This window comes from Marmota flaviventris, chromosome 9, assembly GCF_047511675.1.
Source record: "Marmota flaviventris isolate mMarFla1 chromosome 9, mMarFla1.hap1, whole genome shotgun sequence".
Lineage (NCBI taxonomy): Eukaryota > Metazoa > Chordata > Mammalia > Rodentia > Sciuridae > Marmota > Marmota flaviventris.
Window position 1 is genome coordinate 31,041,979 of NC_092506.1, and position 12,407 is coordinate 31,054,385.

At 45.5% G+C, this 12,407-nt stretch overlaps 1 protein-coding gene across 2 annotated transcripts in view; it reads right to left on the minus strand.

The window, feature by feature from the left end:
* The window catches only part of Nat10 (N-acetyltransferase 10), a 39,209-nt gene that overhangs the window by 17,969 nt on the left and 8,833 nt on the right, over nt 1–12,407 (minus strand). For both annotated transcript variants that reach the window (XM_071616302.1, XM_027936457.2), the window contains 7 exons: nt 10,649–10,710; nt 9,196–9,310; nt 9,007–9,114; nt 5,398–5,531; nt 3,903–3,996; nt 3,677–3,775; nt 895–1,031 (listed from right to left, as the gene is read on the minus strand). In XM_071616302.1, coding sequence (XP_071472403.1) covers nt 895–1,031; nt 3,677–3,775; nt 3,903–3,996; nt 5,398–5,531; nt 9,007–9,114; nt 9,196–9,310; nt 10,649–10,710 — 749 coding nt within the window. The remainder of the gene's footprint in view (nt 1–894; nt 1,032–3,676; nt 3,776–3,902; nt 3,997–5,397; nt 5,532–9,006; nt 9,115–9,195; nt 9,311–10,648; nt 10,711–12,407) is intronic.

Consider the following 12,407-nt stretch of genomic DNA (forward strand, 5'->3'; position numbering starts at 1 on the left):
TTTTCCCTTGCTTATTTTCTAATTTTTCCATAGCAAATCAGCTGAATATTTCAAATTTTCAAAAAGTTCTTATGCCAATATAAACCTGCTATTTCACATAATTCTAAGACATAATTTGATATTCCCATGCATGTACTTTTTTTGAGGTACATGCATGTACCCTTCCCCTCAAAATTGAACCTGGGTGCTTTACCATTAAGCCACATCCCCACCCCACCCACCCCCCTTTTTTTTTTTTTTTTTTTAACTTTGAGACAGGGTCTAAGTTGCATAGGGCCTAAGTTGCTGAGGGGCTTTGAATTTGCGATCCTCCTGTTTCAGCCTCCCTAGCCGCTGGGATTATAAACATGCACCACAGCATCCAGCTCAATCTGTGTTCTTTATTAAAAAACACATTCAGGAGACACCCATCACATAGACTCCTCAATTTTTTTTTAAATGAACTCAGGGCTGTGTTGCTTTGGCCTCCCCAGCACATCACATGTAACTACACTCATTTGGCAGGCTGGAGACAGAACTCAGACTTGTATGTCAGGCCAGCACTCTGTCACTGAGCTACAGCCCCACCTCTGTCTCCACACCCCACCCCCGCACCTTTTTTTTTGGCGGCACAATGCTGGGGATTGAACCCAAAGCCTCACCCGTGCTAGGCAAGTGTTCTACTGCTGAGCTACATTTCCAGCCCCAGGTTCTGAAATTTTTCAGCTTCATGCTGCTCACTTAATGTCAGACCAGAGGGGAGTAAAAATTTATGAAGTGGTCGAGTCAAGTTTGAGAAAAGAATGAAGCAGCCTTGGAGCCTCAGACTTGGTTTGCAGGCCCAGGCCACGTTCATTACATGCCACCTGATCTGCAAGAACCTAAGAGCAACCATTCGTACCCACGGTGCCTTACCCATTGATGGTGGATGCCATGAAAACAAGGTAGGGCCCGAGCAGGCTCTTCACCAGGGGCAGCGGGATGGCGGCAGCTTCATCTATCACAACGAGTTCAGCCTGGCCCAGTTTCACAGCATCTGCAGGGTGTATGTACTGTGGGAGAGAGTGTTCAGATTACGAATATGGCCATAAAGCCTCAGCGGCGAGGACTGGCAACTGCAGACAGAGGCACTCCATCCCGCCTCCCGTTCCCTTTCTCTTCTCTCCATTTACTTGGCAGAGCAAGAATGGAACAGGGATGGAGTGGGACGCCTGGGTTCCAACAGTTCAGCCACTAGCTGTGTGGCCCTGCACAGGTCACAGGGCCTCAGATTCCTCTTCTGTAAAACAGGAAGTACCTACTGCCTTATGGCTGCTCTAGAAAGAAGTAAGACAACTATGCAGAAGAGCCTGACTTACACAGCTGACAGATGTGGCTGCTTTTCCCCTCCCTCTTCATGCCTCTTCCCATTTTTCCCCAGACTCAGATTAGGGAGCCAGTGGCACAGCTGGACCCCCAAGGTGAACCTCAGGTTCTCAAACTGGATGCTACACCCTCACACACACCCCCGTGTAAGACCACCAATCCCCCTACACTGGTGGGAAAATTTCTGGACTATTCTTAACCAACATACTCATGTCCTTATGCATACAAACAACCCCTTCAGTTTCTGCAGGGCTTCCTGCTATTTTCCAAGTGGTTTTAAAAACACCATGAAGAGGTATTTTACAGGAGAGGAAACCTGAATAGCCAATTAACATACTCAAAGATAATTCAACCTCATGAATAATTGGGGAACTGCTAAAGACAATAAAGAGGATACCATTTCACACAGAGACAGACAAAACAAATTGCTGTTAAGCACCCAGTATTGGGTGAGGACTTAGTGAAACAAACTCAGAAGAAAGCTGAAAATCTATGCATACCCTAAGACCCAGGGATTCCACTTCTAGAAACAAATTTACTCATGAAGTGCTTAAAAATGAATCCATCAGATCTATAAGCTTCAACCTGACAAATCTTCAAAGTGAATGTTGAGTAAGGAAAGGTGCACCATGGAGGACAAGTACGTACACTACTGTTCATGGACATAAATTATGTAATAACTACTGAAACGGAAAGGAAATGCACCAATTTCAGAATCCGTTACCTACAGGGAGTGGCAGGAGGAAATGGGAGGGATACAAGAGGAACTTCAACTGCATCTGATGTGCAAGTTCTCAAAAATAAAAATGACCCTTAATCATGAAATCAGCAACATGTCAACATTCCTTAAAATCTCAGCGCTGGATATTTCAGTGTTATTTTAATATTTGCCTGCAGCTTTGAAATATTTCATCCCAATCCCATTAACTGTTTGCTTAACTGAAGCTTCTGGGTCAGGGAGAGAACAAGCCTACTCACTTCTGGCAACAGGACACACATTCTCAACAGGCCCCATGTCTTTACTTTCAAGGGCAGAAACTAAACAAGCTTGTCATGGAAGCACAGAACGCGGCCCAGGGGTCATGGACACTTTAATCTAAAGGCCTTCTCCTCCAGCAAGAAGAATGTCTCAAAGGAACATAAACGGGGTCTCACAAGCCGGTTCACCTCCTCTGCACTCATACTGTAGTCTGGAGACAAAAGGAACCCAGTATTTGATTATAAATCTGAGAGCGAGCAAGGGCTGAGCCAGAGTCTTTCAGAGAAATGTTTTCCTTCTTGACCAGTGTATTTTTCGATTTTTTAACAGGTCTCTTTATTCTCATAGCCTGCAGCTGCCTCCAGCCCCACCCCCAACACAAAGCTGAGAGGAGAAAAGACTGCTGTTGCTAATGAAATCAAGCAAAATTGGGAAGAAGGGGCTAGAGTTGTGGCTCAGAGGTAGAGAGCGAAGCACTGGGTTTGATCCTCAGCACCACATAAAAATAGATATTGTGTCCACCTATGACCAAAAAAATAAATATTAAAAAAAAAAAAGGTGGGAAGAAGTACGTAGAACGAAGATTCTAGAAAAAGACCCAATGAGAAAAATTAAGATCCTTCAGGTGTAAAAGGCATGGACACAGGACACTGTTTATCATCTGGATTCTTTTATCAAAGACTCCTACTCAACAGGCACATCATATGCTCTGATATGCACTAAAGTTCAAGAACATAAACTGCCAAGTTCACCTAGCTCACTTCCCTCCCCCACAACAACTCCAAAAATAATCATAGAATCCACTACGATAAGAGTCTGGCAGACTTGGTCCCTTCTATAAGCCTGTCACACAGATGCCTTTAAGAGACTGAACAAAATTGCAGCCTTTGGACTAAGAGCAGAGCATTCAGGTTTACAGAGCACCCAAGATTTATGGAGCTTTGGGGAAAATACTGTTTAAAAAAGAAAATAGGTCACTGGCTAAACCACAAAGAGCACAGTTTGCAAAGTTTTTTTTTCTTTTAAATAGTGAAGTCATTGTTCTAGGTACAGATGCACCATTTCAAAACCTGCAGTAACTAAACAAAATGAGAACTGATGTCAGAACAATGATTCTCTTTGCTTATCAGCTTAATCTCAATCCCACAGTCCATACTCGTGGGGCAGAACTACAACTTTTCAATCAAACTACACACATTTGTTGACTTAATGCCCATCTTTAGAAAAAGCTGGAAATCTGGAAACAGTTTCTCATAATATAATACTGTTACAACAATTACACCGTGCACAGGACACCTGGAAGAAAATTCAGAGAGTCCGTTACATCCTCCAGGATCTGAGCACGAGCCTCACCTGAATGGTCTGCCTGTGTTCCCGGAAGACATTCACTCTGATCACTGCTTTATTGAACTCAGGGTTGAGAGACTGAATAATCTCATAATCCAGATGTTCCTAGGGGGAAAAGGTCAAACCAATGACGAGCTTTAGAAATTCAATATTAAGAAGCAAGCAAACATTACAAAGACCACCTAGATTTAAAACCAGCACTAAATCAAAAGAAATTATCCCGATTTCTAACCTGATACTGCAGAGCATCAAATCCTTTAAATACAAATTCAAACAGTGTGTGGAGATTATCAGGGCTTGGAGAGGTAACAAAAATATTGGAGTACCTACAGAAAGAAAAAAAAGGGAGGATCTGTTAAGAAATTGAAGAAAATTAAAAACGCAAAACTATTTTTGTTTGCTCCTGTCACTCTGGGGATAACCAGAGACAATAGCAGGATAAAAAGGCAGACACCTGCCAGAGAAGGAAAGTATCTCCAGACCCGAGGAAATTTTTCTTCCCAAAGCAATGAAAACACATTAACAAGGTACAAAAGGCAACATTCAACTACCAACACCTGCAATGGCAAAGCACAAGAGGCACTGCGGGGACAACTGTCAGCGTGCAGAACCAGCAAACTGCCTCAGTCCAGCGTCCTGACAAGAGGATGAGCCTCATACTCGGCACTAGCTGCACTGAGGTTTCCAAACACGGCCAGGTGAAGGCCACAAATGACCTCCAGAATCCTAGCTAAGTACAAAGGAAGCTCATGGCCAAGAGGCTGAGTGGTATGGATGGAGCAGCAGGAAGGACAGAGCTGAAGTCAGGAGCTAAGGTTAAGCCCCAAATCTACCCCAGTGACTTGATGGGAGATCCTGGGTGTCACTGGACCACCCTGGGCCTCAGTTTACCTAACTATAAAATGACCACAGGGGTGAAATGAGGGCCAAGGAAGATTATGCATATAGAACAAAGAAAATTCTAGGTCCACTATCATATCTGCATGGGAGCACACATTATATTAGCAACTGCATAAATCTTCCACCCAGGACTAAAGAAAAAAAGTAACATACTCAAAGGCAACTCCTCAAAAATAGACTTTTTCCCCCACCCTCCTATTACTGAGGAAGTCAAACCCAGGCTTTAAACATGCTAGTGCCAAGCACTACCTTACCACAGAACTACATCACATACCCATTCCCCAAACCTTTTTCTTTTTGTACTGAGGATTGAACTCAGGGGTGCTCTACCTCCAAGCTATACCCCCAACCCTTTTGCAAGTTATGTTCTTGCTAAGTTGCAAAGGATGGCCTCAAACTTGCAATCCTTCTGCCTCACCCTCCTAAGTCACTAGGATTACAGGTGTGCACCACTGCACCTGGCATAAGACCTAATAATCAAGATCATTAAAATATCCAACTTGTACTTTGGTCAGTAAAGTACATATATTCTCATCCCTGAAATTTTAAAGTTTCTGACCCCACATCCTTTGCTTTTGTGTTTGTTCAACTGTAAACAACAAAAAACAAAGGCCCTGGTGGGGTGTGTGTGCACACAGCACCTCTGGGTGTCCTGGGGGAAACTGTTGCTGTTTCCAGGCAGGCACCCAAGACTTTGAGAAATCACAGTGAACCAGCTGAGAATGGGGAACCTGAGCTAACAGTTCTGCCAGTCTCCTGACCTCAAAACCTGCACACTATCCCCTCAAAGCTCAGAGGTCCTATAGATGGAGAGTCAGACCCCTTACCCAAATGCTACTGCCCCAGCAATAGCCAATCCCAGGGCTGCAGATTTTCCCCGTCCACGGGCAGCAGTGAGGGCAACAGTACTCCTCAGGGTCTTCTCCGAGATGCCCTCGATGAATTTCAAGACGGCTTTGGCCTGTAGAAAGAGAAACAAACATATCAGGTGAGTTGAGAAAGGCACAGGGCACTTCTTACAGGCCAAAAAGCACTGCTCATCACCTGGAATTTTCAATCCTGGGTCATGATGCCAGACACTAGGATATTTTGACCAAAAACAATCACAAAAATGAGATCAAGCCAAGCAAGCAAACTCACAGGCAACTAGGACTTCCATTTAGGGAGACACAACTCTGACAAGAACTTATCAAGAGGGCTCCCAGTACGAAAGCAGGGAGCTCATTTTATTGGTCTCCTAAAGGGGTGGGAATGTTCGCTGGCACTCAACTCAAGCATTTTGCCCTGTGCTGAAGACAAGTTACTGCAGCTCTTCAAGAGAACGCACGGGGCACCCATAAGCCAATGATGCAAAGCTGACACTGGTTAAGGGCAACCCAGAGCAAGCTCCTGGGTCTCCTGTCAGACCATGAGCCAAGGCCCAGAAGTGCATTTGCTGTCCTCAGTATGATGGTCCCTGCCTTGATCTCTTCTCAGTGCCAAGGCCTTAAATACCAATCAGATGATCAAGACAATTTCATATCTCCATTCCAGACCTCTTCCCCACACTCCAGACTCTTGGGTACATGCAACTACTTCCTGTACAGCTCCACTGTGCAACAGACACCTCAAACTTGAAACTGATGCTTAATGTTCCCCCAAACCTCCTCCACTACAAGCTTCTCATCTCAGTTAACTGTCTGATTATCTAGGCCAAAAGCATTCTCAGCATTCTCCTCCATCCCTTATTCATCATCAAATCTTGTCAGCAAGGCAGTAACCCTTCAACACAGCCCTCACCATCCTCCTCCACCACACTGCTCACGGCCACCATTCTGTCCTGCCTCCCCTATGACAGCAGCCATATAACTGGCCTTCCTAGTTCCACCAACTTTCCACCACAGCCCATGTGCAGCTCAAACCAGAGGATCCTTTTACAAATAAGCCTGGGGATGCCTCTGGAAGCTGTGGGGAGACAAGACTATATTTAAACCCTCCACTTCAATCATCCCTCACAGTGTAAGTGCCACAGCCCTTTCCGTGTGGCCTGCATGGCCCTCCACTCTTTCCCCCTCACATGGCTTCCATCCTGTCAGCCTCCTTGCTGGTCCTAGAGAAACCAAGCTGCACCTCCACCTCAGGCCTAAACATTTGTTGATCCCTCTGCTAAAGTACTCGCCCTAAGACAGACACAGGGCTACTTCCTCAACTTCTCCAAGGCTTGATCCAAATGTCACCTGAATGAGGCCACCCTGAACACTGTATCTAGAACCACAAAACCCCCATCTTGGCATGCCCCCACCCTCTTGGCCACTTTTCTTTTTCTATGTTATACACAGCAGTTTCTACTACACCATAATTTCCTAATTTCATTTAAGCAGGGCCCGTCTCATCCATTAGAAGGCACACTCCAAGAAGCAGGTGTCCCTCATTAACTCTTAAGCCCAGCATCTAGGAAGGCCTCGCACCTAGAGGGGAAGCAAGATGCCAGGAGCACTGAAGAGAGGTGACACTACCGCAAACTTGGATTCCCAGCTGCAAAGCGGGGTGCATGGTCAGCCTGGCCTGTCCACTTCTAGGAAGCAGTCTCGCTCATTAAGGCAGCAAACTAGAAAAACACTAAAGAGATGCCGGCCTGAGCAGATAGATGGACAGATGGACAGAGAGGAAATGGAGCAGCTTCAGGAAGTTGAGGAAGTAGCCCTGTGTCTCTCTTAGGGCGAGTACTTTAGCAGAGGGATCAACAAATGTTTAGGCCTGAGGTGGAAGTGCAGCTTGGTTTCTCTAGGACCAGCAAGGAGGCTGACAGGGTGGAAGGGAGCAGCTTCAGGAAGCCAGAGTCTCTCCAGATGGCAATGCTCAATGGGGATCCAGGTACTAGTTGTCTTAACCTGGCCCTTGCTAAATACTGTTATCTTTTGTTTTACTTTAGGCAACCTGTGAACGCTGACTAAACCTAACTGGACTAAAAACACACTCTAAAATGAAAAACCCACACACACACAGACAAAAGACAACAATCCAATTAACAAATGGGCAGTCACAAGCAAACTGGTTCACCTCAAAAAGAGGTGACCTATGATTAGACGAAGAAAGTACCTGTCTCCCTCATAATAACAGTAACAATTAAAGCAACCATCAGAAGTTCCCATGAGACTGGTGAAAACTGACAAGTTTAGCTGCACTCAGTGCAGGCCGGGCCGCAGAGCAAAAGGCATTTCTGCACACTGTCGGAAGCTCGGTCAACTGTGTGACACCCACTCTAATGCCCACAGCCCCTGACCCAGCAATTTCTTTTTCAGAAGCATGTCCTAGATACAATGCCCACAGATGTACCCTGATAATACTGTTTATAATAGCAAAAAAAAAGCTGGAACCAGCCCAAATGTCTACCAGGAGCCACTCTCACCTTATACAGTGAAATATCCATTGACATGTGCAGGGAAAGGTCAAAGGACACATGATAAACCCTGAACAGCAGTGTCTCTGCAGAGTGGGACTGCCAAGTGGAAATACCGTTTTCTCAATGTGTTCGCTTTCATACTGATGTCGTTTGTGTTGCTTGGCCATTTGCTTTTTTATAACATTATTACTAGTACCGTAGTTTCTCTCCCTTCCTCTATCCTATTTCTCATCCCTCTGATTGGTGATACAGAAGGTACCAGAAAAGGTTCAAAGCAGCCTAGAGCCTGCAGCCTGGGCTACATACAGAGCTATGGAGCTAGTGATTATATTTCCAGGATGACTAGGAAAACCAGCCTCTTGGGACTCAGGCCCCAGTAGGCGGGGTCACTGCAGCTGTTTTCCATTCTGAAGGCAAAGCCAAATGCTAAGAGGCCTGTGCCACTCATCTGGCTCAGGCTGGACCAGAATCCTGAACACACCTGGCAGCCTGAAGTCCTCTGGGGTGTGCCCAGCTGGCAGAAAGACACTGGAGAAGCTGAGTTTACTAGTGCTGGCTACGTCATAGAGCAAAGAAATGCATCCTGGCAGTTCCCACCCAGCCTGCTGTTCATGCCACCCCAGGGGCTCTCATCAGGTTCACACTGGAATGAAGTAAGTACAAGGGGCCTCACACGCTCCCCTCTCCTCAATTCTACAGGAGCCATAAGCAAAACCTCTACACCACCAACACAGCTGAAATTAAACACATCCTGTGTTCTTCCAGGTTTTTAGCTATTATAAATACCCTATCATGGAAAAAGCACTGAGAAGATTCTTCTGGAAATCTCATCTGTCCATCTCCCATGACCCCCGCTCCCTGAATTAGCTCCTTTGCAAACCCAGACATGAAGAACAGCCCTGCTGCTGTGGAGCACACCTGGGAACAAGAAAAAAGGCCCTTCTAGGCGTCTCTAGTCTTGACTCATCCTGAGTGGGCCGTGGCTGCTCTGTGCACACCGTTTTATCCTTGTGTCATTGACCCTGGGATAGGGCAGTTCTAAACCCACACTCACCTGGTCTAGGGTCTTGCAGCAGTCCACCAACACACCCACAGGCTGGGTGTCCTGCAAGCTCTCTTTCAACTCCTGCAGCTCCAGAGCAGAAGGGCTGAGATTCTCATCCTACCAGAGAAAAGAGGAAGAGGTTTGCCACTACAGAAATCACAGCTCCCCCAAATCCCTGAGCCCTGGACCCAGACTCACCAGAGCCTGTGGAGGTAAGGCCTCGATGCTGGCCACGTGGGAGGAGATGGGCAGGATGTTGAGCTGGTCATCGATGACAAGGCACTTCTTACAAGATGCCAGAGAGAGGATAAACCTGAGGGACAAAAGCAGCCCTGAGGTGAGGTGCTGAGGAGGCAGACAATGCTGCACAAGAGGGGACAAGTTGCTTTTCTTCAGGAAGATCACTGGGCCCCACATCTCAGAAAGCCAGAACCCAACTAGAGAGCAATGAGATAATCAGAGCCTCCTCTACAAGACACCTGAACACATTTTATGTGGCAATCAAGAAAACCAAGATCCCAGATGCACAACCATGATTGCTTTTGCTAGGTCCTCTAGTCCTTTTCTTATCATCTGGAGCCCTTTAGCACTAATGTGGCTCTACTCCAAAAGCCCCATATGGCCACCAGTCACACATGGAAACACAACACACACAAATGAATAAGGAGAAAAGAAAGCTCCCTGAAGAAATACAACACTGAATTCCCTATATACAGAAAAATTAACTTGCTACACAATTCAAACATCCTCCATGCCACAAGAAAAGGGCCTTTCCTGATACTTCCACAGGCTTCTGTCCTGTTGAGTAACATGCAGCTGCTCCTCCTGTCCTTATTCTACTGAGCCAAAGCATGAGAGGATGTTAAAAAATCAGAGAGGCCCCAGGTTCATCAAGGCTAGGATTTCTGAACCTCAGCACTACAGACATTTTTACCAGATAATGATTTCTTTTAAGCAGCATCCTGGTTTCCAATCACCTGTTGCCAGTAGCTCTCTCCCTCAGCACCCCCAAAGTCAAGACAGTCCAAATGTCTCCCAACATTGCCAATAATCCCAAAGGGAACACTGATCTAGGCCAGTTTCTCAAGGTATTACACAGGCTGTTAACTGATGGTCCCTACAAGGAGGCTCAATGGTAAAATTAATTTGGGAATGGGAAACAATCAAACAAGTGCCAGCTGTTGCAAGACTTTTCTGAGGCTAGAATAGGTAAGTGAGACTCTTCATAATGGAAAAACAGTGTCAGCATGTCCCACTCAGCTGGCCAGAGTCTTCTTGTCACAAGGTCCCTCTAAAAGACAACTGTTCTGTGAAATACAGGAAATGGTGATCCAGATAGACCACTCCCAACCTCTCAAAGATGAGTAGGCTAAAGCCAGAGAGGGATAGGAACGTGGCTAAGGCCACTGGGTTGGTCAGAGCCAGCAGCAAGACTGAGTCCAGGTGTCCCAAACCCCGACACCAGCTTTCCACCCCCTTGCACTGTACCCAGATCATTTCCCAGCTGCAGCTGCTGAAGAATTGCACATTTTGGAAGCCTGTACTGCCTCTGCTGACACAAAAGCTTTCAGTTGGGTCCAAGATAAAAATATTTCTCCCACCTTGGCTTCCCAACAACTGGAAGGAACTGAGAAATATCCTTAAGACCTACCTCTCATTAAATCGTCCCACGACATCCTGATGGGCCTCAGTCCTGTACCTGGAATGCACATCCTAAGAAAGCAAGACAACATCCATTAACAAAGTCATCTAAATAACACTGAGGCCCAGGGCTCAGATACAAAGTTCTATCACAGGAGACATGAGCAACCCTGTGGGAAAGAAAATCCACTCCCATCTGCTCTGCTGAACTGGCTAAGTGCTCTTTGCTAGAACTGGGATCAGACACCAAACACAATGCTTCTAATCCCAATCAACTTCCCCTCACCTCATCTCTGACATTTTCAACATTTGATCCAGCACCCTGACTCAATAAAATATACCTGCTAACTAGGTGGACCAGACTTTTGGGTACACACTGATGAATGAAGCAAGACTTCTGCTCTCATGTGATTTACAGTCCAATGGTTGGAGGAAGACAATGAGTAAATACATACACATTTTGGCAAATGCTACAAATGAAATACAGGGTGTGGGGATAACAATGAGAGGGGCCTGTTTATATATGGCAGAAAGGGAGGGTCTCTCAGAGATGATAAGCTGAGATTGGAAGAGTAAGCAGTCAGCCATGTTAAGAGAAACAGGAAGAACAAACAAAGTGTTATTGGCACAAAGTCTTTCAGTCATGTGCAAATATCTAGTGAGTTCTTACAACATGCCAGGCACTCTTCTAGGATCTGGGAAAATATCAGTAAGAAAAACAACAATAAGAAAAACTAAGTCCTAGGGCTAGGGTTGTAGCTCAGTGGTACAGTGCTTGCCTAGCACGTGTGACGCGGCCCTGGGTTCAATTTTCAGTACCACATTAAATAAAGAAAGGTATTATATCCACCTACAACTAAAAAAAACAACTGGGGCTGGGACTCAGCGGTAGAGTGCTCCTCTCGCATGTGTGAGGCTCTAGGTTCAATCCTCAGCACCACATAAATAAAATAAAGGTATTGTGTCCACCTGCAACTAAAAAAAAAAAAAAAAACAAAACTAAGTTCCTGCTTCCATCAAGTTAAGTGACTAATGTAGGAGAACAGACAAAAAAACAAATATGTAACTAAAAGTCGTTGTCAAGTACTTTGAAGAATAATAAAGATTAAAGAGTTACAGCTGGAACCACTTCTTCTAAACAGTATGAAGAAAGATCACACTCATGGGGAGATACTGGAACAGGAACTTGAAGGCAGTAAGGATGTGAGTCATGATGAAATCCAAAAGAGCACATGCCAGAGGAAACAGCAAGTGCAAAGCCCAGGGGTGAAAGTGTGCTGGTCATGTGTGAAGAGGGGCTACAGTGGCAAGTGACAGCAGGAGTGATAAACGCAGGAAGCAGCCTCAAGATTTGAGGAAAGTCCATCTCACCAGAAAAACATAGCTCATTCAACCCAGAGGCCAATCCTGACACCATTTCTGAGCTGCTGGGTCATGGGCAGCTCTTAGAAACTGCCTCTAAGAACACCAATGTGGCAATACCAGCCAGGAGACCAGCTCTGCATCTGTTTTAAACACACCCCACTCTGAACCATGTCCTCAGTCATGGTTTAGGAAGTAAACTACCACTCCCATATTTGAAATTCTTGCCAAACTGAAAGCAAAGCTGGCAAACGTTGCTTCATTAACTATTAGAAGATGAGGGCCAGAGAGAATTCTGCCAATTGTCCCTTTGTTGCAAAACACAAATAAGCTCTAGCAGAATATTATTCTAGGAAAAAAAAATATATATATATTTTTGGTACTGGGGATTGACCACTAAGCCACAC